The 26,488-nt window shown below is 47.2% G+C and overlaps 1 protein-coding gene across 1 annotated transcript in view; it reads right to left on the bottom strand.

The window, feature by feature from the left end:
* Positions 1–26,488, bottom strand: part of PTPN1 (protein tyrosine phosphatase non-receptor type 1) — a 245,243-nt gene that overhangs the window by 20,763 nt on the left and 197,992 nt on the right. The window contains exon 3 of the mRNA XM_063958949.1: positions 19,069–19,169. Coding sequence (XP_063815019.1) covers positions 19,069–19,169 — 101 coding nt within the window. The remainder of the gene's footprint in view (positions 1–19,068; positions 19,170–26,488) is intronic.

Genomic DNA, 26,488 nt, shown 5'->3' with positions numbered 1-26,488 from the left:
GTCATGGCGCACAGGCAGTCTAAATTCAACGTGTATCTGGAAGGTTCATTCCCAAGATCACACAATAACTGAAAACCAGGCTGCGACAGTGACACACAGACACTGTACAGACAGAATCAATAGAGTATACCCGAGGTTCCTAACCGTGGTTCTCAAAGCACCCTAACATTCCAGATTTTAAAGATATCCATGACTGAGAAAAGATGGTTAAATAAAATTGACTGAGGTACTAATTAAGTCACCTGTGCCTAAGCATGGTTACCCTTATATATATTATGTTTGCTGGAGTCCTGTGGGCACAGCTGGACCAGGGTTTGTTTATTTTTTTTGGTTTTTTTTATTATTATTTGGACTAAGTTCTTGGCATAGTCTGAGCCTTAAGGCCCGTACACACTGGTCGATATATCGTCCGTTCTCTTGAACGGCCGATACATCGCGGGACCGTCGGCCAGTGTGTACGGGCGATACGTCTGTGAACTCCGTCGTTTACAGACGTATCGCGTCGGCTGCGCAGCACATGCTGCGGCGGCCGGCGGTGATTGACAGGTGAACTGGGCGGGCGCCCGCCCAGTTCATGACGTCACTCCCCCGACGGATCAGGCAGTGTGTATGCACAGCACACTGCCCGATCCGTACATAGATATATCTGCCGATCAATTGATCTGCAGATATATCTACTAGTGTGTACCCACCTTTAGAGTTTTAACAGAACTCCGAGTCTGGCAACTGATAAACTAGTCCTATGCTAAAAAGTTATCTTACGTGTTGCGCCACCATGCACAGGGCCGCCTCGTGACTACCACAACCAAAAAGAGTGTCTCTCCAAAAACACAATGGCAAACAAATACAAGATCCAAAAGTATGGCTGCGGAAAACACCTGGCGCCCAAATGAATTTTTCCTTATTTAAATAAATATTAAAAGAATACAACCCTCCAAATGGGAAGAAACGTCCACTCCTGAATTCTCCCAGATCCTCCTCTTAACGAGTATCCTAGTCAGGACAGCATATAGAACAGAGGGGAGAGGGGGGCCACATGTGTAATACAGTTTTAATACAACACACAATGACAGATGAAATACAATGAACACAAAGTGATGGTATCAAACATCCACGTGTGTGCGCCACAGAGGAAATGAATGCAACAATTACCAGAGCGATTGAGAACCCACAAAAAGTTCTCAATCAAGTTCTTAAGTACCAGATTCCGCCCGGGCAGGTGACTGGAAATACCCTGGTCCTTGGATCGGCATGCACCTCCGCTGGACACAGACCACTGGAGTCGTAGGAAGCCGACGCGTTTCAACTCCTTTCCGGAGTCTTTTTCAAGGCAGGATACCATCTTTCGTTTCCCTCTTGAGTATTTAACATGTTTAATATCCAATCGCATGCAGCGCTGTCTCGTTATGATACGTTTCTCCCGGTGTGTGTCCGCCGTCGGGTTACCATGGATACCGGAAGTGTGATTCCGTCACTTCCGCTCTCACGTCTCTTTGTATGTTACCAGGGCAACCCAGCGTATCAATGCGTCCGTCCGTGCACCATCCACACTTGGGTTGTCATGGCAACTAGATATCCACAACGGTCTTTCCTTGTGGTAGTTTACACTGGCTAACAGGCCGCTGTCAGGACGGGCCATATATAGCTCAGATGGACTCCAATGAATCATATCAGGTGTGCGCTTGAGAGTCCTATTCCAGTCCATATGACAACTTTGAGTAAATCACCAAAAGTCTAAAATATGTATAAAAAATAGTGCTAAATCATACAATAAAACATTTAATAAAAACAAATGATTTTAAAAGACAAGACAATGTTTATCCAGATAGTCAGCATTTATATGAACCACTTGAGTTCAAAATCATTGTTTAAACCCATAGGGTGCAAAGTATTCAATTCATATATAAAATTCATTTCGCTTTTAGCTAAAAGTGTATTGACATCCCGTTGTCGTGGTCCACATTTTACTACCTTAATAGCCCCAAATCTCATTATACCCCTTGTGGAGCTACTATGGTGTATCCTAAAATGGTTTGACAAGGCATGGGTTTCTAGACCTTTCTTAATGTTCCTACAATGCTCGCCAAGGCGAGTCTTAAGAGGTCTAGTTGTACGACCAATGTAAAACAGGTGACATTTGCACTCAATAAAATAAACAACATTTTTTATGTTGCAAGTGATGAAATCCCTGATCTTAACGGATTTTCCATTCACACATAGGGAATCTATTTTCTTTGTCCCATCACTGGGTACCTCTCGGCAGCAGATGCACATTCCACATCGATGGAAGCCCTGGGTTAATATTCTACCCTCCCTCTTTTTAGGTGGTACATAGCTGTTGACCAGTAGTGTTTTCAGATTAGGGGCCCTTTTATAAATAAATGTCGGACGGTTAGGCAGCAATCCCCCCAAAACGGGGTCTTTCTTAAGGATGCTCCAGTTTCGTCTGACAGATTTTTCCAGGACTTTGTATTGGGAATTGTAGCCAGTAATAAAGGCCCATTCAAATCTCTCTCTATTTGATGTTTCTTTGGGTTTGTCCACAAGCAACTCCATCCTGTCAACTCTATCTACCTTTTCCATGGCTATATCTATATCGGCAGTTTTATAGCCACTTCTCTCAAACCTTCTTTTCAGATCTTGCGCTTGATCGGTGTATACCTGGGCCTCTGAACAGTTCCTTTTAACCCTTTTCAGTTGCCCATATGGAACTGAATCCAGCCAATTCGAATGGTGGCAACTTTCAGCATGTATATACATCTGGGAATCAGTATCCTTCGTATATGTACTCGTGGAGAGGATCCCTTCCTCTACTTTTAAGGTCAAATCCAAAAAATTTACAGTAACATTGCTAATGGTAAAGGAGAGTTCTATGTTAAGGTTATTGGAATTGAGATATTCACAAAAACCCTTAAGCTCTGATTGATCACCCCTCCAAATAAAAAGTACGTCATCAATGTAACGTTTCCAGGACACCAGGTTCGCTCCGAATGGGTGGCCTGCATACACAGAATCAGACTCCCATTTGCCCATAAAGATGTTTGCGTAGCTCGGAGCGAACCTGGTGCCCATTGCCGTACCAACTTGTTGTATATAGTATTCCCCTTCTACTACAAAATAATTGTTAGTGAGGATGAACTGGATACCCTCTATAATGAACTGTTGTAAATTGGTCTCCAAAGAACTGGCACCCAGATAGGATGTAACTGCATCAATCCCTGCCTTGTGATCTATAATAGAATAAAGGGACCTAACATCGTCCGTAACTAGCACATACTCCTCCTTCCATGTTATGGTTGACAAAAAGTTAAGCAAATCCTTAGTGTCTCTTAAGTGTGAGGGATTGGTTAGCACCAGGGGTTGTAGAAAAAAATCAATATATTCAGAGAGGTTTGCAGTAACTGACTGGATGCCGGACACTATCGGACGTCCAGGGGGATTAAAAACGTCCTTGTGGACTTTCGGCAATAAATAAAGTGCCGGTACAACTGGTGTGGGGTTGAAGATAAACTTCTTTTCCTTTTCTTCCAAAACACCCAAACAGCAGAATTTATCGATAAGGGTCAGTAGATTTGTATTAAATCTACACGTGGGGTCTGACCTAAGTTTGGCATAAGTTCTCAGGTCTTTAACATGTGTTTCTAATTCCTTAATATATCTGTTCTTGTCCATAACGACAACACCCCCACCTTTATCGGCAGGTTTGAGTACTAGTTCATGGTTATTTTGCAAATCCTTTAGGGCCATCCTCTCCTTATATGAGAGGTTACATTTAAAACCACCTGGCTTGATCCCCCTTAAGTCTGCCTGTACCATCTCACTAAATGTATCAATGAAACTTCCTTTTACATGGGCCGGGAAGAAAACGGACTTGGGTCTGAAGGGAGTAGAACTCGCAACTTCAGCTATACCGAGTTCGCCCACTAGCTCTTTTGAGAGGAAGAATTTTTTTAGGCATAGTTTCCGAACGAACTTATGTATATCAACAAAAGTTTCGAATTTATTAACTGATCTTGCAGGGGCATATTTCAGGCCCTTCTCTAGAACATTTTCTTCATGCTTAGTCAACACGTGGGAACTAATGTTAAAGATTTTCACTCCCTTAGTGTTTGTTGTAGGGACACAAGCTCTGGGGTTGGTAGGCTCCAAGCTGGTGGATGCTGGGGTGGCTATAGGTAAATCATCTTTCCTAATTTTCTTCTTCCTTTTTCTTTTTGAGACGTCTCCCCTTGTTTTTACCACCCCTTTTCCCCCTGTGGGTCCCATGTTTTGTTACCTCGGTCTCTGTGTCCTTCCCCCAACTTCTAAAAAGAGAGGAGGAGGGATCTTGGAGAGTTAGAGGGTGAAATTAAAAAGTATAAAGACCTAATAGCCCCTTTTTGTGATCTTGCTGACTACAAGGAATTTGATAATAGAATCGAGCTTAATATTAAGAAGAATGAAAAACTCCTTGTGGACAGAAAGATCAGGAAATTTATCAGAGACAAGAAAGACGCAAAGGCATCTGAAGGAAGAAAAACAGAAGACCCCGATGAAACGTTAGATCTTGAAGAAAAAGAATATGACGACCCGTGTATAACACGGGACGACAAACGGGGTGGACACAAATTAAGGGACTTCGATGCCAAAAGATCCCTCCATAGACCCCAAAAATCCAGGGGGAATCAGTATTATCGGAATCGACCCCAGCCAAATAGGCAGAAGGAAGAGGAACAGGGGTACCGGGGAAGGGAAGCCCCACATACGCAACAGAGAAGGACCCCCTCACCCCCGCGATACCATCAGAGAAGGTATCAGGAGCGCCAATGGGGGGGAAATAGACAGCGAGGTGGACAGGATCGTACAGAGAGGTTGGATAATAAATGGAGGGATGACTATAGAAGGAGAGATTAACCTGATTTTGTCAATACCCCTCCTAGACAATATGGTAATAGGTTTGATCTATTGAGACGGGATAGGGGCACTTTTTTAGAAGTTGGGGGAAGGACACAGAGACCGAGGTAACAAAACATGGGACCCACAGGGGGAAAAGGGGTGGTAAAAACAAGGGGAGACGTCTCAAAAAGAAAAGAATAAGGAAGAAGAAAATTAGGAAAGATGATTTACCTATAGCCACCCCAGCATCCACCAGCTTGGAGCCTACCAACCCCAGAGCTTGTGTCCCTACAACAAACACTAAGGGAGTGAAAATCTTTAACATTAGTTCCCACGTGTTGACTAAGCATGAAGAAAATGTTCTAGAGAAGGGCCTGAAATATGCCCCTGCAAGATCAGTTAATAAATTCGAAACTTTTGTTGATATACATAAGTTCGTTCGGAAACTATGCCTAAAAAAATTCTTCCTCTCAAAAGAGCTAGTGGGCGAACTCGGTATAGCTGAAGTTGCGAGTTCTACTCCCTTCAGACCCAAGTCCGTTTTCTTCCCGGCCCATGTAAAAGGAAGTTTCATTGATACATTTAGTGAGATGGTACAGGCAGACTTAAGGGGGATCAAGCCAGGTGGTTTTAAATGTAACCTCTCATATAAGGAGAGGATGGCCCTAAGGGATTTGCAAAATAACCATGAACTAGTACTCAAACCTGCCGATAAAGGTGGGGGTGTTGTCGTTATGGACAAGAACAGATATATTAAGGAATTAGAAACACATGTTAAAGACCTGAGAACTTATGCCAAACTTAGGTCAGACCCCACGTGTAGATTTAATACAAATCTACTGACCCTTATCGATAAATTCTGCTGTTTGGGTGTTTTAGAAGAAAAGGAAAAGAAGTTTATCTTCAACCCCACACCAGTTGTACCGGCACTTTATTTATTGCCGAAAGTCCACAAGGACGTTTTTAATCCCCCTGGACGTCCGATAGTGTCCGGCATCCAGTCAGTTACTGCAAACCTCTCTGAATATATTGATTTTTTTCTACAACCCCTGGTGCTAACCAATCCCTCACACTTAAGAGACACTAAGGATTTGCTTAACTTTTTGTCAACCATAACATGGAAGGAGGAGTATGTGCTAGTTACGGACGATGTTAGGTCCCTTTATTCTATTATAGATCACAAGGCAGGGATTGATGCAGTTACATCCTATCTGGGTGCCAGTTCTTTGGAGACCAATTTACAACAGTTCATTATAGAGGGTATCCAGTTCATCCTCACTAACAATTATTTTGTAGTAGAAGGGGAATACTATATACAACAAGTTGGTACGGCAATGGGCACCAGGTTCGCTCCGAGCTACGCAAACATCTTTATGGGCAAATGGGAGTCTGATTCTGTGTATGCAGGCCACCCATTCGGAGCGAACCTGGTGTCCTGGAAACGTTACATTGACGACGTACTTTTTATTTGGAGGGGTGATCAATCAGAGCTTAAGGGTTTTTGTGAATATCTCAATTCCAATAACCTTAACATAGAACTCTCCTTTACCATTAGCAATGTTACTGTAAATTTTTTGGATTTGACCTTAAAAGTAGAGGAAGGGATCCTCTCCACGAGTACATATACGAAGGATACTGATTCCCAGATGTATATACATGCTGAAAGTTGCCACCATTCGAATTGGCTGGATTCAGTTCCATATGGGCAACTGGAAAGGGTTAAAAGGAACTGTTCAGAGGCCCAGGTATACACCGATCAAGCGCAAGATCTGAAAAGAAGGTTTGAGAGAAGTGGCTATAAAACTGCCGATATAGATATAGCCATGGAAAAGGTAGATAGAGTTGACAGGATGGAGTTGCTTGTGGACAAACCCAAAGAAACATCAAATAGAGAGAGATTTGAATGGGCCTTTATTACTGGCTACAATTCCCAATACAAAGTCCTGGAAAAATCTGTCAGACGAAACTGGAGCATCCTTAAGAAAGACCCCGTTTTGGGGGGATTGCTGCCTAACCGTCCGACATTTATTTATAAAAGGGCCCCTAATCTGAAAACACTACTGGTCAACAGCTATGTACCACCTAAAAAGAGGGAGGGTAGTATATTAACCCAGGGCTTCCATCGATGTGGAATGTGCATCTGCTGCCGAGAGGTACCCAGTGATGGGACAAAGAAAATAGATTCCCTATGTGTGAATGGAAAATCCGTTAAGATCAGGGATTTCATCACTTGCAACATAAAAAATGTTGTTTATTTTATTGAGTGCAAATGTCACCTGTTTTACATTGGTCGTACAACTAGACCTCTTAAGACTCGCCTTGGCGAGCATTGTAGGAACATTAAGAAAGGTCTAGAAACCCATGCCTTGTCAAACCATTTTAGGATACACCATAGTAGCTCCACAAGGGGTATAATGAGATTTGGGGCTATTAAGGTAGTAAAATGTGGACCACGACAACGGGATGTCAATACACTTTTAGCTAAAAGCGAAATTAATTTTATATATGAATTGAATACTTTGCACCCTATGGGTTTAAACAATGATTTTGAACTCAAGTGGTTCATATAAATGCTGACTATCTGGATAAACATTGTCTTGTCTTTTAAAATCATTTGTTTTTATTAAATGTTTTATTGTATGATTTAGCACTATTTTTTATACATATTTTAGACTTTTGGTGATTTACTCAAAGTTGTCATATGGACTGGAATAGGACTCTCAAGCGCACACCTGATATGATTCATTGGAGTCCATCTGAGCTATATATGGCCCGTCCTGACAGCGGCCTGTTAGCCAGTGTAAACTACCACAAGGAAAGACCGTTGTGGATATCTAGTTGCCATGACAACCCAAGTGTGGATGGTGCACGGACGGACGCATTGATACGCTGGGTTGCCCTGGTAACATACAAAGAGACGTGAGAGCGGAAGTGACGGAATCACACTTCCGGTATCCATGGTAACCCGACGGCGGACACACACCGGGAGAAACGTATCATAACGAGACAGCGCTGCATGCGATTGGATATTAAACATGTTAAATACTCAAGAGGGAAACGAAAGATGGTATCCTGCCTTGAAAAAGACTCCGGAAAGGAGTTGAAACGCGTCGGCTTCCTACGACTCCAGTGGTCTGTGTCCAGCGGAGGTGCATGCCGATCCAAGGACCAGGGTATTTCCAGTCACCTGCCCGGGCGGAATCTGGTACTTAAGAACTTGATTGAGAACTTTTTGTGGGTTCTCAATCGCTCTGGTAATTGTTGCATTCATTTCCTCTGTGGCTCACACACGTGGATGTTTGATACCATCACTTTGTGTTCATTGTATTTCATCTGTCATTGTGTGTTGTATTAAAACTGTATTACACATGTGGCCCCCCTCTCCCCTCTGTTCTATATGCTGTCCTGACTAGGATACTCGTTAAGAGGAGGATCTGGGAGAATTCAGGAGTGGACGTTTCTTCCCATTTGGAGGGTTGTATTCTTTTAATATTTATTTAAATAAGGAAAAATTCATTTGGGCGCCAGGTGTTTTCCGCAGCCATACTTTTGTATCTGATAAACTAGTCCTGCCCAACCGGTGGCTCTCTAGATGTTGTGAAACTATTAGTCCCAGCATGCCCGCCACAGTTTTGCTATTAGAGAATGCTAAAACTGCAGCAGGACATGCTGGGGCTCATACAGGTGTAGCCATGCTCATACAGACTGCGGCACGGCCGCATAGGCACACCTGATGCATCTAGGCACACCTGTGCCTTAGTACGCCACCAATGTATTGCTGCAAAAATGAAGAGCAGCACTCTAGATGAGCGTGGCATCACAACACCTGGAGGAGCCGCAGGTTGGCCAGCCTTGAACTATGCAAATCATATTTTGCAATAAGGGGAAAAACAGGATTTTAATACCTACCGGTAAATCCTTTTCTCCTAGTCTGTAGAGGATGCTGGGGTCCACTTTAGTACCATGGAGTATAGGCGGTTCCGCAGGAGCCATGGGCACTTTAATTCTTTTTCAGAGTGTGAACTGGCTCCTCCCTCTATGCCCCTCCTCCAGACTTCAGTATAGGAACTGTGCCCAGGGAGACGGACATTTCGAGGAAAGGATTTACTTCTAAGTTAATGGTGAGATTCACACCAGCTCACACTTCAACCATGCCGCACAACAAGGCATACAACATAACACATGCCAACGAGCATGACCATTGCTGCAACGTGCTGAAAAATTTATAACAAATTAACTACTGCAGGTAAAGAACGCACTGGGTTGGGTGCCCAGCATCCTCTACAGACTAGGAGAAAAGGATTTACCGGTAGGTATTAAAATCCTGTTTTCTCATACGTCCTAGAGGATGCTGGGGTCCACTTCAGTACCATGGGGTTATACCAAAGCTCCAGTACGGGCGGGAGAGTGCGGATGACCCTGCAGAACCGATTGACGAAACTTTAGGTCCTCATCGGCCAAGGTGTTAAACTTGTAAAACTTAGCAAACGTGTTTGCCCCCGACCAAGTAGCTACTCGGCAAAGCCGTAATGCCGAGACCCCCCAGGCAGCCGCCCAGGATGAGCCCACCTTCCTAGTAGAATGGGTATTTACTGAATTCGGTATCGGCAATCCTGCCGTAGAATGAGCGTGCTGAATCGTACCTCTGATCCAGCGGCAATGGTCTGCTTAGAAGCAGGACAACCAATCTTGTTGGGTGCATACAGGACAAACAAAGCCTCTGTTTTCCTTATCCGAGCTGTTCTTGCGACATAGATCCTCAAAGCTCTGACCACATCCAGAGACTTTGAAGCAGCGAAGGTGTCAGTAGCCACTGGCACCACAATAGGTTGGTATATATGGAAAGAAGAAACCACCTTTGGAAGAAATTGCTGACGAGTTCTTAGATCAGCCCTATCTTCATGGAAGATCAAATAAGGGCTCTTGTGAGACAAGGCCCCTAACTCAGACACCTGCATTGTGGATGCCAAGGCCAACAGCATGACCACTTTCCAGTGAGAAACTTTAACTCGACCTCTTGGAGAGGTTCAAACCAGTCTTATTTAAGGAACTGCAACACCACGTTAAGATCCCATGGTGCATCAGGAGGCACAAATGGAAGTTGGATGTGCATAACCCCTTTCACGAAAGTCTGAACCTCTGGAAAGGAGGCCAATTGTTTCTGAAGGAAAGCGGACAAAGCCGAAATCTGGACCTTGATTGAACCTAATTGTAGGCCCGCATCCACACCCGCCTGGAGAAAACGTCCTAACTAAAACTCTTCCGTTGGAGGCTTCTTGGTTTCACACCAAGACACATTTTTTCCAAATACGGTGGTAATGCTTAGACGTTACTCCTTTCCTGGCCTGAATAAGAGTGGAAATGACTTCTTTGGGAATACCCTTTCGGGCTAGGATTCGGCGCTCAACAGTCATGCCGTCAAACGTAGCCACGGTAAGTCTTGATACACGCACGGCCCCTGCTGCAGCAGGTCCTCGCGGAGAGGAAGAGGCCGAGGATCTTCTATGATCAACTCTTGAAGATCTGGATACCAAGCCCTCCTTGGCCAGTCTGGGACAATGAGGATCGCTCGAACTCCTGTTCTTCTTATGATTTTGAGAACTTTTGGTATCAGTGGAAGTGGAGGGAAGACATATAGCGACCGAAACACCCATTGCGACACTAGTGCATCCACTGCAATTGCTTGAGGGTCTCTCGACCTGGAACAATATCTCTGAAGCTTCTTGTTGCGACGAGACGCCATCATGTCTATTTGAGGAATTCCCCAAAGACCTGTCAACTCTGCGAAGACTTCTTGGTGGATGCCCCATTCTCCTGGATGGAGATCGTGTCTGCTGAGGAAGTCTGCTTCCCAGTTGTCCACTCCCGGAATGAAAATTGCAAACAGAGCTTTTGCATGTCTTTCTGCCCAGAGGAGGATCATTGACACCTCTGCCATTGCCGCTCTGCTTTTCGTTCCGCTCTGACTGTTTATGTACGTGACTGCTGTTACATTGTCCGACTGGATCTGTACGGGTTGATCTTGAAAAAGATGTATCGCTTGTAGAAGGCCGTTGTAAATGGCTCTCAACTCCAGAACGTTTATGTGAAAACAAGTTTCTTGACTTGACCACCTTCCTTGGAAGCTATCCCCTGTGTGACCGCTCCCCAGCCTCGGAGACTTGCATCCGTGGTCACCAGGATCCAGTCTTGAATCCCGAACCTGCGTCCCTCTAGGAGGTGAGAACTGTGTAGCCACCACAGGAGTGAAATTCTGGCTTTGGATGACAGGATTATCCTCTGATGCATGTGCAGATGGGATCCGGACCTCTTGTCCAATAGGTCCCACTGGAATACTCTGACATGGAATCGGCCAAACTGTAAGGCCTCGTAGGCCGCTACCATCTTTCCCAACAACCGAATGCATTGATGAATCGACACTCTTGTTGGTTTCAGAATTTGTTTGACCATTCTCTGGATTTCCAGAGCCTTTTCTAATGGAAGAAATACCCTCTGTACTTCTGTGTCCAGTATCATCCCAAGAAAGGTCAATCTTGTCGTCGGTTCCAATTGTGACTTTGGAAAATGTATGATCCAACCGTGATGTTGGAGTACTGTCAGGGAGAGTGCCATGTTCTGCATCAACTTTTCCCTGGATCTCGCTTTTATCAGGAGATCGTCCAGGTAAGGAATTATATTGACTTCTTGCTGTCGAAGGAGGACCATATTCTCCGCAATAACCTTGGTGAACACCCTCGGTGCCGTGGAGAGTCCGAACGGCAACGTCTGAAACTGGTAATGACAATCCTGCACTACGAATCTCAGATAAGCTTGATGCGGAGGATAAATGGAAACATGTAAGTAGGCATCTTTTAGGTCCACTGACACCATGAATTCCCCCTCCTCCAGACTGGAAATCACTGCCCTCAGAGATTCCATCTTGAACTTGAACCTTTGCAGGTAGAAATTCAAATTTTTCAGGGTTAGAATTGGTCTGACCGACCCTTCCGGCTTCGGAACTACAAATAGGCTTGAATAAAACCCCTCTCCTTGTTGTAACAAGGGAACCAGGACAATGACCTGATCCTGACACAATTTTTGTATTGCTGCTGCTACCACGTCCCTGTCTGGGACAGAAGCTGGTACGGCCGACTTGAAAAACCGGCATGGGGGGGGGGAGGGGGGGGGGGGGGGGGGGGGGACGTCTTGAAACTCCAGTTTGTACCCTTGGGACACTATTTGTACGACCCACGGGTCTAGGCCCGATTGAACCCAGAAGTGACTGAAAAGTTTCAGACGTGCCCCCACCCCCAGCGTCATGCTGAAGATTTGGCAGGCACAGAGGTTGATTTCTGCTCCTGTGATCCTGGAGACACTGTGGACTTTTTTCCTTTCCCCCTTCCTCTACCCGCAAAGAAAGGGGAACCTTTACCCTTTTTGTATTTATTGGGCCGAAAGGACTGCATCTGAGCGTGATGTGTCTTTTTCGCCGGTGCAGGAGCATAAGGCAAGAATGACAACTTACCTGCGGTAACCGCAGAAACTAAAGCATCCAGCCCCTCTCCAAACAAGGCCTCACCCTTGTACGGGAGAGCCTCCATATTTCTTTTGGAATCTGCGTCAGCATTCCATTGGCGAATCCACAACACCCTTCGTGCTGAGACTGCCATGGTAGCGGCTCTTGATCCCAAGAGACCAACATCTCTCATGGCTTCTAGCGGGTGGTCTTCTGTTTGCCGGCGGTCGGGCTCCCGGCGCTCAGTATACCGGCGCCGGGAGCCCGACAGCCGGCATACCGACACTTATTTTCCCTCGTGGGGGTCCACGACCCCCATAGAGGGAGAATAAAATAGTGTGGCGCGCGTAGCGCGCCACCGTGCCCGTAGCGCGCCACCGTGCCCGTAGCGTGGCGAGCGCAGCGAGCCCGCAAGGGGCTCATTTGCGCTCGCCAAGCTGTTGGTAAGCCGGCGGTCGGGCTCCCGGCGCCGGGATGCTGGTCGCCGGGATCCCGACCGCCGGCCAGCCGTAGTGAACCCCTTCTAGCATATACGCAGCAGCGTCTTTGATATGACCTAGTGTTAGGAGTATCTTGTCTCTATCTATTGTGTCAATGTCTGATGACAAGTTTTCTGACCACTTTTCAATAGCACTACTCGCCCACGCACAGGCAATGGTAGGCCTGAGAAGTGTCCCATTTGCCACATCAATAGATTTCAACGTAGTCTCTAACTTGCGGTCTACCGGCTCCTTTAGTGAAGCCGTCCCAGGCGCAGGGAGAATCACCTTTTTTGTTAACCGTGACAGGGCACTGTCTAAAACGGGGGTTGACTCCCACTTTTTTCTGTCCTCTGCAGGGAAAGGGTAAGCTACCTGAATTCTTTTAGGAATCTGAAATTTTCAGGGTTTGCCCAGACTCCCTCAAAGAGACTCTTTAGCTCATGAGATGGAGGAAAAGACACATTAATTTTCTTTTCTTTATAAAAGTAAGCCTTCTCCTGTGGTAAAGGAGGGGGCTCCGTAACTACTAAAACCTCCTTTATAGCCACAATCATGCTAATTTACGATCTATTCCCCTGGAATCACTAGTGTCGACATAGGAATCAGAGTCCGTGTCGGTATCAGTTTGTACTATATGTGCAAATGACCTTTTATGTGACCCAGAGGGGTCCCCTGTGGATGAAAGAGCAGAACTATTAAAGATCACATCTTCCACGGATTTTCTCCAGGTTTCTGCATGAGACTCAGACTTATCCAATATCTTACTGATATGATTCACACTATCACGTAATTCACCTATTCAGGCTCGTGGTGTGCCGGCAGCACCACCACATTACATCTGTGTGTCCCTAAAATGGCTCCCTCGGGGGAAGAGCTCCCTGCCTCAGACATGTCACACCCGTGCACAATCACTCCACACACACTTCGGGGCTTAATGGGAACAGACCCACAGTAAAGTCGGTCAGAAAGACACAGAAGGAATTGCCAGCTCACCACTCAGCGCCAACAGAAAAAATCCCTGTGCCGCGTACTTTGTACACAGAGATCTTCAAGCGCTTTATACTATGAATAATAGATTATAGCACCGAATTACACTCCCCCCCCCCCCCCTTTTTTTGCACCCCGATACTTGATTCAGAAGTGGAGAGGAGGATTAGCGTTTCTTGCCCTGTAGTTGCTGGGAGAAAATGGCGCTGAGCAGTGTGCTGGCTGCCTGAGGAAGTAGCCATGCCTCCTGTAATGGCACGTTTTTCTTCAGCTTTTAGAATAGATATTTATACTGGCGGGGGTGTAGGACAGTGTAAACACAAAGTATGCCACCTTTTGCCAGTGAGAGTAGGTTTCATGCTGCCCAGGGCGCCCCCCCCTCCCACGCCCTGCTGTGCACTGTGTTATGGATAGCATGATCGCGCAGTGTTCCCACTCGCTGTGCAGTATTTTAAGCCGTCATGATGACTGGAGATCCCTCTCTGCAGATCTCCGGTGATACAACTCACCCGTCTTCTGACTTCTGGCTCTGTTAGGGGGGTGACGGCATGCTGTGGGAGGGAGCACGTAGCCGCAGCTAGTGTTCAGTACCCTTCAGGAGCTAATGGTGTCCTGACAGCAAGAAGCAGAGCCATGAAACTCTTTAGGAAGTTGGTTCCTACTTATTCCCCTAAGTCCCACAAACCAGGGAGACTGTTGCCAGAGCCTCCCTGAAAATAAAAAACCTAACAAAGTCTTTTAGTGAAACTCAGTAGAGCTCCACTAGAGTGCGACCAGTCTGCCTGGGCACATTTTCTAAACTGAAGTCTGGAGGAGGGGCATAGAGGGAGGAGCCAGCTCACACTCTGAAAAAGTCTTAAAGTGCCCATGGCTCCTGCGGAACCGCTTGAACCCTTGAGTCACTAGGGCATCCACCGCCACTGCTTGCGGGTCCCTCGACCTGGAACAATACAGCCGAAGCTTCTTGTTGAGACGAGAGGCCATCATGTCGATCTGAGGTACTCCCCAAAGATCTGTTGATTTCGTGAACACCTCCGGATGGAGACCCCACTCCCCTGGATGGAGATCGTGTCTGCTGAGGAAGTCCGCTTCCCAGTTGTCTACGCCCGGAATGAAGATTGCTGACAGCTCCAACGCGTGTTTTTCTGCCCAGAGGATGATTCTTGTTACCTCTGACATTGCAGCACTGCTCTTTGTTCCGCCATGTCGGTTTATGTTAGCCACTGTTGTCACATTGTCCGACTGCACTTGAACGGCCCGATTTCTCAGAAGATGGGCCGCTTGAAGAAGTCCATTGTAGACGGCTCTTAGTTCCAGAATGTTTATCGGCAGGCCGGCTTCCAGATTTAACAACCTTCCTTGGAAGGTTCCCCTTGAGTGACTGCGCCCCGGCCCTGGAGACTTGCATCCGTGGTTAGAAGGATCCAGTCCTGAATCCTGAACCTGCGGCCCTTCAGAATGCGAGGCAGTTGCAGCCACCAGAGGAGTGAAATCCTGGCCTTTGGTGACAGACAATCTCTGGCGAATATGTAGATGGGATCCCGACCACTTGTCCAGGAGATCCAGTTGGAAGGACCGAGCGTGACACCTTCCGTACTGCAGGGCCTTGTAAGAGGCCACCATCTTTCCCAGAAGGCGAATGCACTGATGAACAGACACCCGGTTGGCTTCAGGACATCCAGGACTATTGTTTGTATCACCAAAGCTTTTTCCTCTGGAAGAAACACCCTCTGCACTTCCGTGTCGAGGATCATTCCCAGAAAGGACAACCTCCTGGTTGGTTCCAAATGTGATTTTGGAAGATTCAAGATCCAGCATGTTTCATGAGAAACTGGGTTGTGAGAGCTATGGACCGTAACAGCTTCTCCTTGGACGATGCTTTTATCAGCATATCGTCCAGATATGGAATTATGTTCACCCCCTGTCAGTGGAGGAGAACCATCATTTCCGCTATCACCTTGGTGAATACCCTCGGTGCTGTGGAGAGGCCGAATGGCAGGGCTTGGAATTGAAAATGACAGTCCAACAGTGCGAATCGAAGCTAAGCTTGATGCAGCAGCCAAATCGGAATGTGGAGGTACACATCCTTGATATCCAGGGATACCAGGAATTCCCCCTCCTCCAGACCTGATATCACTGCCCTCAGAGACTCCATTTTGAACTTGAACTCCCTCAGAAAGGGTTTTAGTGATTTTAAGTTCAGAATGGGCCTGGCCAAACCATCCGGTTTCAGGTCCATGAAATGGTTCAAATAGTAACCTTTGTTTTGCATATGAGGTAGTACTGGCACAATGACCTGTGCCTCCACCAACTTCTGGACGGCTTCTTGCAGGACAGTCCTGTCCGCCAGCAAAGCTGGCAAGCCTGATTTGAAAAATCGGTGAGGAGGGAGATTTTGAAATTCCAGAATGTACCCCTGAGACACAATAACTTGCACCCAGGGGTCCAGGCCGGATGACACCCAGACGTGACTGAAATGCCTGAGTCTCGCTCCCACCGGCCCCACCTCCGGGGCGTGCAGTCCACCGTCATGCGGAGGACTTTGGTGTACCTGAAGCAGGTTTCTGTTCCTGGGAACCTGCAGCCGCAGGTTTCTTGGACTTGGGCCGACCTCCCTGAAAGAAGGTTTTGGACGGCTTGGCCTTTCTGGGCTTGGGAAACCGAAAGGGCTGTGATGTAGCTGAAGAAAAGGTTTTTTTCGCAGCAGGTGTAGCTGAGGGAAGAAAAGGTGACTTACCAGCCGTAGCTGTTGAGATCCACGCATCTAACGCTTCCCCAAAGAGAGCCTGACCTGTATAGGGTAGGTTCTCCACACTTCTCCTGGAATCCGCGTCGGCAGACCACTGTTGCAGCCACAGTCCTCGACGAGCTGATACAGACAGGAAGAAATTCCTGCAGCCATGGAACCCAGGTCTTTCATGGATTCTACCAGAAATCCTGCCGAATTCTGAATGTTACGTAAAAACAATTCAACATCACATTTCTCCATAGTATCCAAATCTTCAAGTAATGTGCCTGACCACTTTACTATAGCTTTGGCAATCCAGGCACTAGCAAAGGTGGGACGTAGTATTGCCCCCAGAAGCAGTGTACATGGATTTGAGTGTATTATCAATTTTACGATCAGCCGTCTCTTTCAAGGCGGTAGATCCTGGAACAGGTAAAACCACCTGGATATGGACGCGTCAACAATAGGCGGGTTTCACATTTTTTCCTATTCTCTACCGGGAAAGGAAGCGCTACCAGAACCTTTTTAGGTATCTGGAATTTTTTATCCGGGTTTTCCCAAAATAGCATTTAATTCCTTTGACGCTGGGAAGGTTAGCGAGGCTTTCTTATTTTCAGTGAAGTAAGCCTCCTCAACCTGCTCAGGTGTTGTATCAGCAATATTCAACAACATCTCTAATAGCCTCTTTCATCAACTGCACCCCTTTAGCAAGAGATGCTGCCCCCCGCAACACATCCCCATCACAGTCTGTAGTATCAGAATCAGTATCGGTATCATCCTGCATGATCTGTGCAAGAGCACGTTTATGTGAATATACAGCGGGGAACCCTGATGTACCAGAACTGGGCCAAACTGCCATAGAATTCTGTAAAGCCTGAGTTGCAGATTCATTTTGTGCAACCCTATTTGAAATTCTGAGAAATCATAGATTTGATAGAGGATAACCACTCAGGCTCCCTTGCTGAAACCTGTGCTAAACCAGTGCAATCCTGATTACATGGAATGGGATCATCCTGAGAGGACATATCCTCTGCAGCATATAACACAAAGTCCCTGGACATTGCTTAATGGAGACCACAGACACTCTCCCCCCCCCCTCCCCCCCCCCCCCCCCCCCACACACACACACAGGTGAGGACAGACAGAGTTTCACCCCCAAGAATGGCAAGAGCAACACAGAGATTGGAGCAAACCCACACACAGCGCTTTTAATATAAAGGGAGATCCCCTATCAGCGCTGACTGTGCACCTTAATAGGTTACACAGTCGTTTTGCACCCCGCCACCTCCCTTCTACAACCCCCTGGAGTTGCTGTGGAGGGACTTGCTCTTCCTGGACAGCGCTGTGCAGGCAGGAAAATGGCGCTGAACGCTGCTGGGTTTGCGCTGAGAAGCTCCGCCCCCAAAATGACACTGTCTTCCCACTATTCCAAGGATTACACTGGCCTGAGGATTTATGCTGGCTGAGATCCCGGGACCCTGACAGGCTGTGTGACCAGTGTAGGCGCTGGCTCAGGGCGCCCCTCACAGCGCCGCACTATGAACCGCTGAGCCTCCGGAGCGCAGTTAATACTGCGCTCCTACCCTGATGCCGCCATCTTCACACCGGCCCCCTGCTTGCTAGGGGGGTGGGTGACTCACTCGCCACTGATCTTCAGCTCTTTAAGGGGGTGGTGGCATGCTGCTGGGGTGAGCGATCTATCCCCTCAGAAGCTCAGTGTCCTGTCAGCGGAGATAGTGGTTTAGACCCCATAGGGGTCCCCTAGCTGTGACCGAATCCTCCGGGCGCATTTTCTACACTGAGTCTGGTAGGAAGGGCATAGAGGGAGGAGCCAGCCCACACTTTCAAACTCTTAAAGTGCCAATGGCTCCTGGTGGACCAGTCTATACCCCATGGTACTAATATGGCCTCCAGCATCCTCTAGGACGTAAGAGAAAATATGATTTTATATTTATTTTGTCTCCCTTATTGCAGATTAAGGATTGTCTAGTTTAGATTTTCTAGTATGGAGTGAGTTGCACAGCACTTAATAGTATGGAAATGTATTTACCAGACTCCGAGTTAGAACTCCTAAAGCCCGTAGTAGTAGCCCGTAGGGCGATTTAATGGTTTTATCCCCACGGCTTCCACTGGGGGGTGAAAAACACAGCAATTCAATTGTTGCTCCAGTAGACGCCTGTTAGCCGCGGTGGAAACATTTCTTTTCGCAGCTTCCTCAGATGCGAGAAGAAATGCGTAGAAAGTCTGTGGTTTAGACGCAAAACAGAAGTTTGGGCACCCTAACCAGGACTTTAGATGGGATTAGCAGCTATTCGCGGCTTAACCCCATCTATTTGGGTGTGTATAAAGCAATTGCTGCCTGGTTGTTACACCTAATTCAGGTCTAGTTTATACTAAATGCAGTTTTCTGGCCTGACATGACCCTGTAAAGCCACCTGTAAAAAGGGACTGCATTAACCAACTGTAGGCATGCCCTTTGATATTCAATCAAAACCACTTACCTGTGTCAGTATGTAGCTTCGCTGAGCCTCCTCCATCTTGATCAAACTGGCATTAATGTAATCATTGTCCTCTCTGTGCAGTTTTATCCGGCTATGATCAACTGGGACAGAGATGTAAAATGGGATAATAATTAGCCATGCAATGAGATTACTTCACAACTCTTTCATATTAGGAGATAAAACTTTGAAAACTATTTGAGGTCAATTGCTGAGAGTTGTCCATGATTGTCACACCAACTATCATTACAATTTGGTGCCAATTTGTGCAGTGGATATCAAGAATATCAAACAACTAGCTTAACACAGGATAACTGGTGAACCAAATACAAACTCCATGCCATGTACTAAATAGACCAAAATCAGCTGCATCATCACAAATGCTGGTAAATGTGTTAGGAAAATGACAGACACCGACCTGTAACAAAGTTCACTGTTCTGTATTACTGCGATACTGCAACTAATATGTTCACTCAGTCAATCTATTACATCTACTGAAGGATCTTACACCTAATGTCGATAGACAACTGTTACTGTCTCTATAGAACATTTAGATGCTGTAAAATGACTGAAATTGTAGCACAGAAAATATTTAATCTCAATTGTTACTGTACCAAGTAGTTTGTACAAGTCTGTTTGATGACTTATTACAACATTACAAATATATTTTAAATTATGCATTCAACTTGAAAAAAAAATAAGAATTTACTTACCGATAATTCTATTTCTCGTAGTCCGTAGTGGATGCTGGGGACTCCGTAAGGACCATGGGGAATAGCGGCTCCGCAGGAGACTGGGCACAAATAGAAAGCTTTAGGACTACCTGGTGTGCACTGGCTCCTCCCCCTATGACCCTCCTCCAAGCCTCAGTTAGGATACTGTGCCCGGAAGAGCTGACACAATAAGGAAGGATTTTTGAATCCCGGGTAAGACTCATACCAGCCACACCAATCACACCGTACAACTTGTGATATGAAACCCAGTTAACAGCATGATAACAGAGGAGCCTCTAAATAGATGGCTCACAACAAGAACCCGATTAGTTAACAATAACTATGTACAAGTATTGCAGACAATCCGCACTTGGGATGGGCGCCCAGCATCCACTACGGACTACGAGAAATAGAATTATCGGTAAGTAAATTCTTATTTTCTCTGACGTCCTAGTGGATGCTGGGGACTCCGTAAGGACCATGGGGATTATACCAAAGGTCCCAAACGGGCGGGAGAGTGCGGATGACTCTGCAGCACCGAATGAGAAAACTCAAGGTCCTCCTCAGCCAGAGTGTCAAATTTGTAAAATTTTACAAAAGTATTTGACCCTGACCAAGTAGCAGCTCGGCAAAGTTGTAAAGCCGAAACCCCTCGGGCAGCCGCCCAAGATGAACCCACCTTCCTTGTGGAGTGGGCTTTTACAGATTTTGGCTGTGGCAGGCATGCCACAGAATGCGCAAGCTGAATTGTACTACAAATCCAGCGAGCAATAGTCTGCTTAGAAGCAGGAGCACCCAGCTTGTTGGGTGCGTACAGGATAAACAGCGAGTCAGATTTTCTGACTCCAGCCGTCCTGGAAACATATTTTCAGGGCCTTGACAACGTCCAGCAACTTGGAGTCATCCAAGTCTTTCGTAGCCGCAGGCACCACAATAGGCTGGTTCAGGTGAAATGCTGAAACCACCTTAGGGAGAAACGGAGGACGAGTCCTCAATTCCGCCCTGTCCGCATGGAAAATCAGAGAAGGGCTTTTACAGGATAAAGCCGCCAATTCCGACACGCGCCTGGCCGAAGCCAGGGCCAACAGCATGACCACTTTCCACGTGAGATATTTTAAATCCACCGATTTAAGTGGTTCAAACCAATGTGATTTTAGGAACCCCAAAACTACATTGAGATCCCAAGGTGCCACTGGAGGCACAAAAGGAGGCTGTATATGCAGCACTCCCTTGACAAACGTCTGAACTTCAGGAACTGAAGCCAGTTCTTTCTGGAAGAAAATCGACAGGGCCGAAATCTGAACCTTAATGGATCCCAATTTGAGGCCCATAGACACTCCTGTTTGCAGGAAATGCAGGAATCGACCAAGTTGAAATTCCTCCGTTGGGGCCTTCCTGGCCTCACACCACGCAACATATTTTCGCCAAATGCGGTGATAATGCTTTGCGGTTACATCCTTTCTGGCTTTTATCAAAGTAGGGATGACTTCCTCTGGAATGCCTTTTTCCTTCAGGATCCGGCGTTCAACCGCCATGCCGTCAAACGCACCCGCGGTAAGTCTTGGAACAGACAGGGTCCCTGCTGGAGCAGGCCCCTTCTTAGAGGTAGAGGCCACGGGTCCTCTGTGAGCATCTCTTGAAGTTCCGGGTACCAAGTCCTTCTTGGCCAATCCGGAGCCACGAGAATAGTTCTTACTCCTCTCCGTCTTATAATTCTCAGTACCTTGGGTATGAGAGGCAGAGGAGGGAACACATAAACCGACTGGTACACCCACGGCGTTACCAGAGCGTCCACAGCTATCGCCTGAGGGTCCCTTGACCTGGCGCAATAACTTTTTAGTTTTTTGTTGAGGCGGGACGCCATCATGTCCACCTTTGGTTTTTCCCAACGGCTTATAATCATGTGGAAGACTTCCGGGTGAAGTCCCCACTCTCCCGGGTGGAGGTCGTGTCCACTCCCGGAATAAACACTGCTGACAGTGCTATCACATGATTTTCCGCCCATCGGAGAATCCTTGCAGCTTCTGCCATCGCCCTCCTGCTTCTTGTGCCGCCCTGTCTGTTTACGTGGGCGACCGCCGTGATGTTGTCCGACTGGATCAACACCGGCTGGTCCTGAAGCAGAGGTCTCGCTTGGCTTAGGGCATTGTAAATGGCCCTTAGCTCCAGGATATTTATGTGAAGTGACGTTTCCATGCTTGACCACAATCCCTGGAAATTTCTTCCCTGTGTGACTGCTCCCCAGCCTCGAAGGCTGGCATCCGTCGTCACCAGGACCCAGTCCTGAATGCCGAATCTGCGGCCCTCTAACAGATGAGCACTCTGCAACCACCACAGGAGAGACACCCTTGTCCTTGGTGACAGGGTTATCCGCTGATGCATCTGAAGATGCGATCCGGACCATTTGTCCAGCAGGTACCACTGGAAAGTTCTTGCGTGGAATCTGCCGAATGGAATTGCTTCGTAAGAAGCCACCATTTTTCCCAGGACCCTTGTGCATTGAAGCACCGATACTTGACCTGGTTTTAGGAGGTTTCTGACTAGATCGGATAACTCCCTGGCTTTCTCCTCCGGGAGAAATACCTTTTTCTGGACTGTGTCCAGAATCATCCCTAGGAACAGAAGACGTGTCGTCGGGATCAGCTGCGATTTTGGAATATTGAGAATCCAACCAGTGACACCATATAATCCCCTTCCTCCAGGCTCGAGATAACCGCTCTGAGTGACTCCATCTTGAATTTGAACTTCTTTATGTAAGTGTTCAATGACTTTAGATTTAAAATGGGTCTCACCGAGCCGTCCGGCTTCGGTACCACAAACATTGTGGAATAATACCCCTTTCCTTGTTGCAGGAGGGGTACCTTGGTTATCACCTGCTGGGAATACAGCTTGTGAATAGCTTCCAATACCGCCTCCCTGTCGGAGGGAGTTGTCGGTAAGGCAAACTTTAGGAAACGGCGAGGGGGAGACGTCTCGAATTCCAATTTGTACCCCTGAGATACTACCTGAAGGATCCAGGGATCTACTTGTGAGCGAGCCCACTGTGCGCTGAAATTCTTGAGACGGGCACCCACCGTACCTGAGTCCACCTGTAGAGCCCCAGCGTCATGCTGAGGACTTGGCGGAAGCGGGGGAGGACTTCTGTTCCTGGGAACTGGCTGTTTGCTGCAGCCTTTTTCCTCTCCCTTTGCCACGGGGCAGAAAAGAGGAGCCTTTTGCCCGCTTGCCCTTATGGGGCCGAAAGGACTGCGCATGATAATACGATGTCTTCTTTTGCTGAGAGGCGACCTGGGGTAAAAACGTGGATTTCCCAGCAGTTGCCGTGGAAACCAGGTCCGACAGACCTACCCCAAATAACTCCTCCCCTTTATAAGGCAATACTTCCATATGCCTTTTAGAATCGGCATCACCTGACCACTGCCGAGTCCATAACCCTCTCCTGGCGGAAATGGACATAACACTTATTCTTGATGCCAGCCGGCAAATATCCCTCTGTGCATCACGCATGTATAAAAATGCATCTTTTAACTGCTCTACAGTCAGTAATATACTGTCCCTATCCAGGGTATCAATATTTTCTGTCAGGAAGTCTGACCAAGCCACCCCAGCACTGCACATCCAGGCTGAGGCGATCGCTGGTCGCAGTATAACACCAGTGTGTGTGTATATACACTTTAGTATAGTCTCCTGCTTTCTGTCAGCAGGTTCCTTAAGGGTGGCCGTATCCGGAGACGGAAGTGCCACCTGTTTGGACAAGCGTGTGAGTGCTTTATCCACCCTAGGGGGTGTTTCCCAACGTGCCCTATCCTCTGGCGGGAAAGGGTACACTGCCAATAACCTCTTAGGAATTATCAGTTTTTTATCGGGGGAAACCCACGCTTCATCACACACTTAATTTAATTCCTCAGATGCAGGAAAAACTACAGGTAGTTTTTTCTCACCAAACATAATACCCTTTTTAGTGGTACCTGTGGTATTATCAGAAATGTGTAAAACATTTTTCATTGCCTCAATCATGTAACGTGTGGCCCTACTGGAAGTTACATTTGTCTCCTCGTCGTCGACACTGGAGTCAGTATCCGTGTCGACGTCTGTATCTGCCATCTGAGGTAGCGGGCGTTTTAGAGCCCCTGATGGCCTTTGAGACGCCTGGACAGGCGCAAGCTGAGAAGCCGGCTGTCCCATGTCATCAAACTTCTTATGTAAAGAGTTAACACTTTCACGTAATTCCTTCCATAAGCCCATCCACTCAGGTGTCGACTCCCTAGGGGGTGACATCTCCACTACAGGCAATTGCTCCGCCTCCACATCATTTTCCTCTTCATACATGTCGACACAGCCGTACCGACACACAGCACACACACCGGGAATGCTCTGAAAGAGGACAGGACCCCACTAGCCCTTTGGGTAGACAGAGGGAGAGTATGCCAGCACACACCAGAGCGCTATATATACACAGGGATATCACTATATAGAGTGTTTTCCCTTATAGCTGCTGTTATATATAATACTGCGCCTAAATAGTGCCCCCCCTCTCTTTTTTACCCTTTTCTGTAGTGCAGGACTGCAGGGGAGAGTCAGGGAGACGTCCTTCCAGCGGAGCTGTGAGGGAAAATGGCGCCAGTGTGCTGAGAGAGATAGCTCCGCCCCCTTTTCAGCTGACTTTTCTCCCGCTTTTTTGTAAAATCTGGCAGGGGTTAATGTACATCCATATAGCCCTGGGGGTTATATGTGATGTATTTTTGCCAGCCAAGGTGTTAATATTGCTGCTCAGGGCGCCCCCCCCCCCCCAGCGCCCTGCACCCATCAGTGACCGCAGTGTGAGGTGTGCATGAGGAGCAATGGCGCACAGCTGCAGTGCTGTGCGCTACCTTGATGAAGACTGATGTCTTCTGCCGCCGATTTTCCGGACCTCTTCTTGTTTCTGGCTCTGTAAGGGGGCCGGCGGCGCGGCTCTGGGACCGGACTCCGAGGCTGGGCCTGTGTTCGATCCCTCTGGAGCTAATGGTGTCCAGTAGCCTAAGAAGCCCAAGCTGGCTGCAAGCAGGCAGGTACGCTTCTTCTCCCCTTAGTCCCTCGATGCAGTGAGCCTGTTGCCAGCAGGTCTCACTGAAAATAAAAAACCTAAAACTAACTTTCTTCTAAGAAGCTCAGGAGAGCCCCCTAGATTGCACCCAGCTCGGTCGGGCACAAAAATCTAACTGAGGCTTGGAGGAGGGTCATAGGGGGAGGAGCCAGTGCACACCAGGTAGTCCTAAAGCTTTCTATTTGTGCCCAGTCTCCTGCGGAGCCGCTATTCCCCATGGTCCTTACGGAGTCCCCAGCATCCACTAGGACGTCAGAGAAATATATATGTAGGTTACACACATTTGAACTGTAAAGTTATGAAATTTGCAACCCATAGCCACACTGTTCACATAAGTGCGGTGCTTCATGTACCGTTCCATAACCACACCCTCAGTGACATCACTGCTGTCCTGGATACACAAAAGTTATGAATAATGTACATTCTTGCAGCTTCTCTTTTACCAGTGTTGGTTTTCGACAGAGTGACTGAATAGTAATAGAGGCTATATTATTGATTATACTATTGGGGTTGTTCCTTTTAAAGAACACAACTATTACTAATCACCAATAGATACCTTCTCAGGAACACCAGAGACCAACTCAACAAGACTGCATTTTCAAGCATCTATTTTTATTAACCAATGATTAAGCACTTCCATTGCAAGTAAAGAATGGCTGTAAACCATATTAGTGCTCCCAAAGTCTGCATGCGGTAACAGCTCTGAAACAATCCATTTATTAAGACTTTCACACTATCAAAACTGCATAGGGGAAAATAAGGATATCATATGTGTGCCAGCAGTAACAGGTACACAAGGCCAATGTGTGCACTATTCCATAAATGTTGTTCCACTACTTTATGGCCACTGCATAATAAGCCATCTGTGGCATCAACATCCACAAATATTGTATCCGGATGATAGATCTACACTGTCTAGTTAGTCAATAGGCCTACACCAGGCATGTCCAAAGTCCAGTCAGGGGGCCAATTGCGGCCCGTGCTCACATTTACACTGGCCAGGGGCCTCTGTGCAGCCCTCAGCTCTCAGGCACACTGACTTTGCAGACCGCTGCACCCCGCGCACTAACACTCCCCACCCGTTGCTGTCAGCCGCGCTACACGGTGACTGACAGCCATCTTCACCCCCCCCTGCGTGTAGACTATAGGCTGGTCTGCTGATGATCTAGTGAGACAGGACGGCTGGGGTTGCCTCCCCACCAAGGCAAACCCAGCCCTCCTGTGTGTATGAATCTATAAAAGGAGACACCATGGAGGATCATCACCGTGGCCACCTTTACTGCAGCTCCGCAGCAGTGTGCAGTGATCAGCGGTCTTAATAAGTTCAGTGCTTCACCCCCTCATAGGTGTTCTAAAGCATTTTCACTTGTAAGTAGTTCTCCAATGTGTATCTGGCACTGGGGGCATTTGTGTATCTGGCAGCACTGGGGGCATTTGTGTATCTGGCAGCACTAGGGGCATTTGTGTATCTGGCAGCACTCGGGGCATTTGTGTATCTGGCAGCACTCGGGGCATTTGTGTATCTGGCAGCACTGGGGGCATTTGTGTATCTGGCAGCACTCGGGGCATTTGTGTATCTGGCAGCACTCGGGGCATTTGTGTATCTGGCAGCACTCCTGGGGGC

This window comes from Pseudophryne corroboree, chromosome 3 (genome assembly GCF_028390025.1).
Source record: "Pseudophryne corroboree isolate aPseCor3 chromosome 3, aPseCor3.hap2, whole genome shotgun sequence".
NCBI classification, from domain to species: Eukaryota; Metazoa; Chordata; class Amphibia; order Anura; family Myobatrachidae; genus Pseudophryne; species Pseudophryne corroboree.
This window is presented reverse-complemented; position numbering and strand designations above follow the sequence as displayed.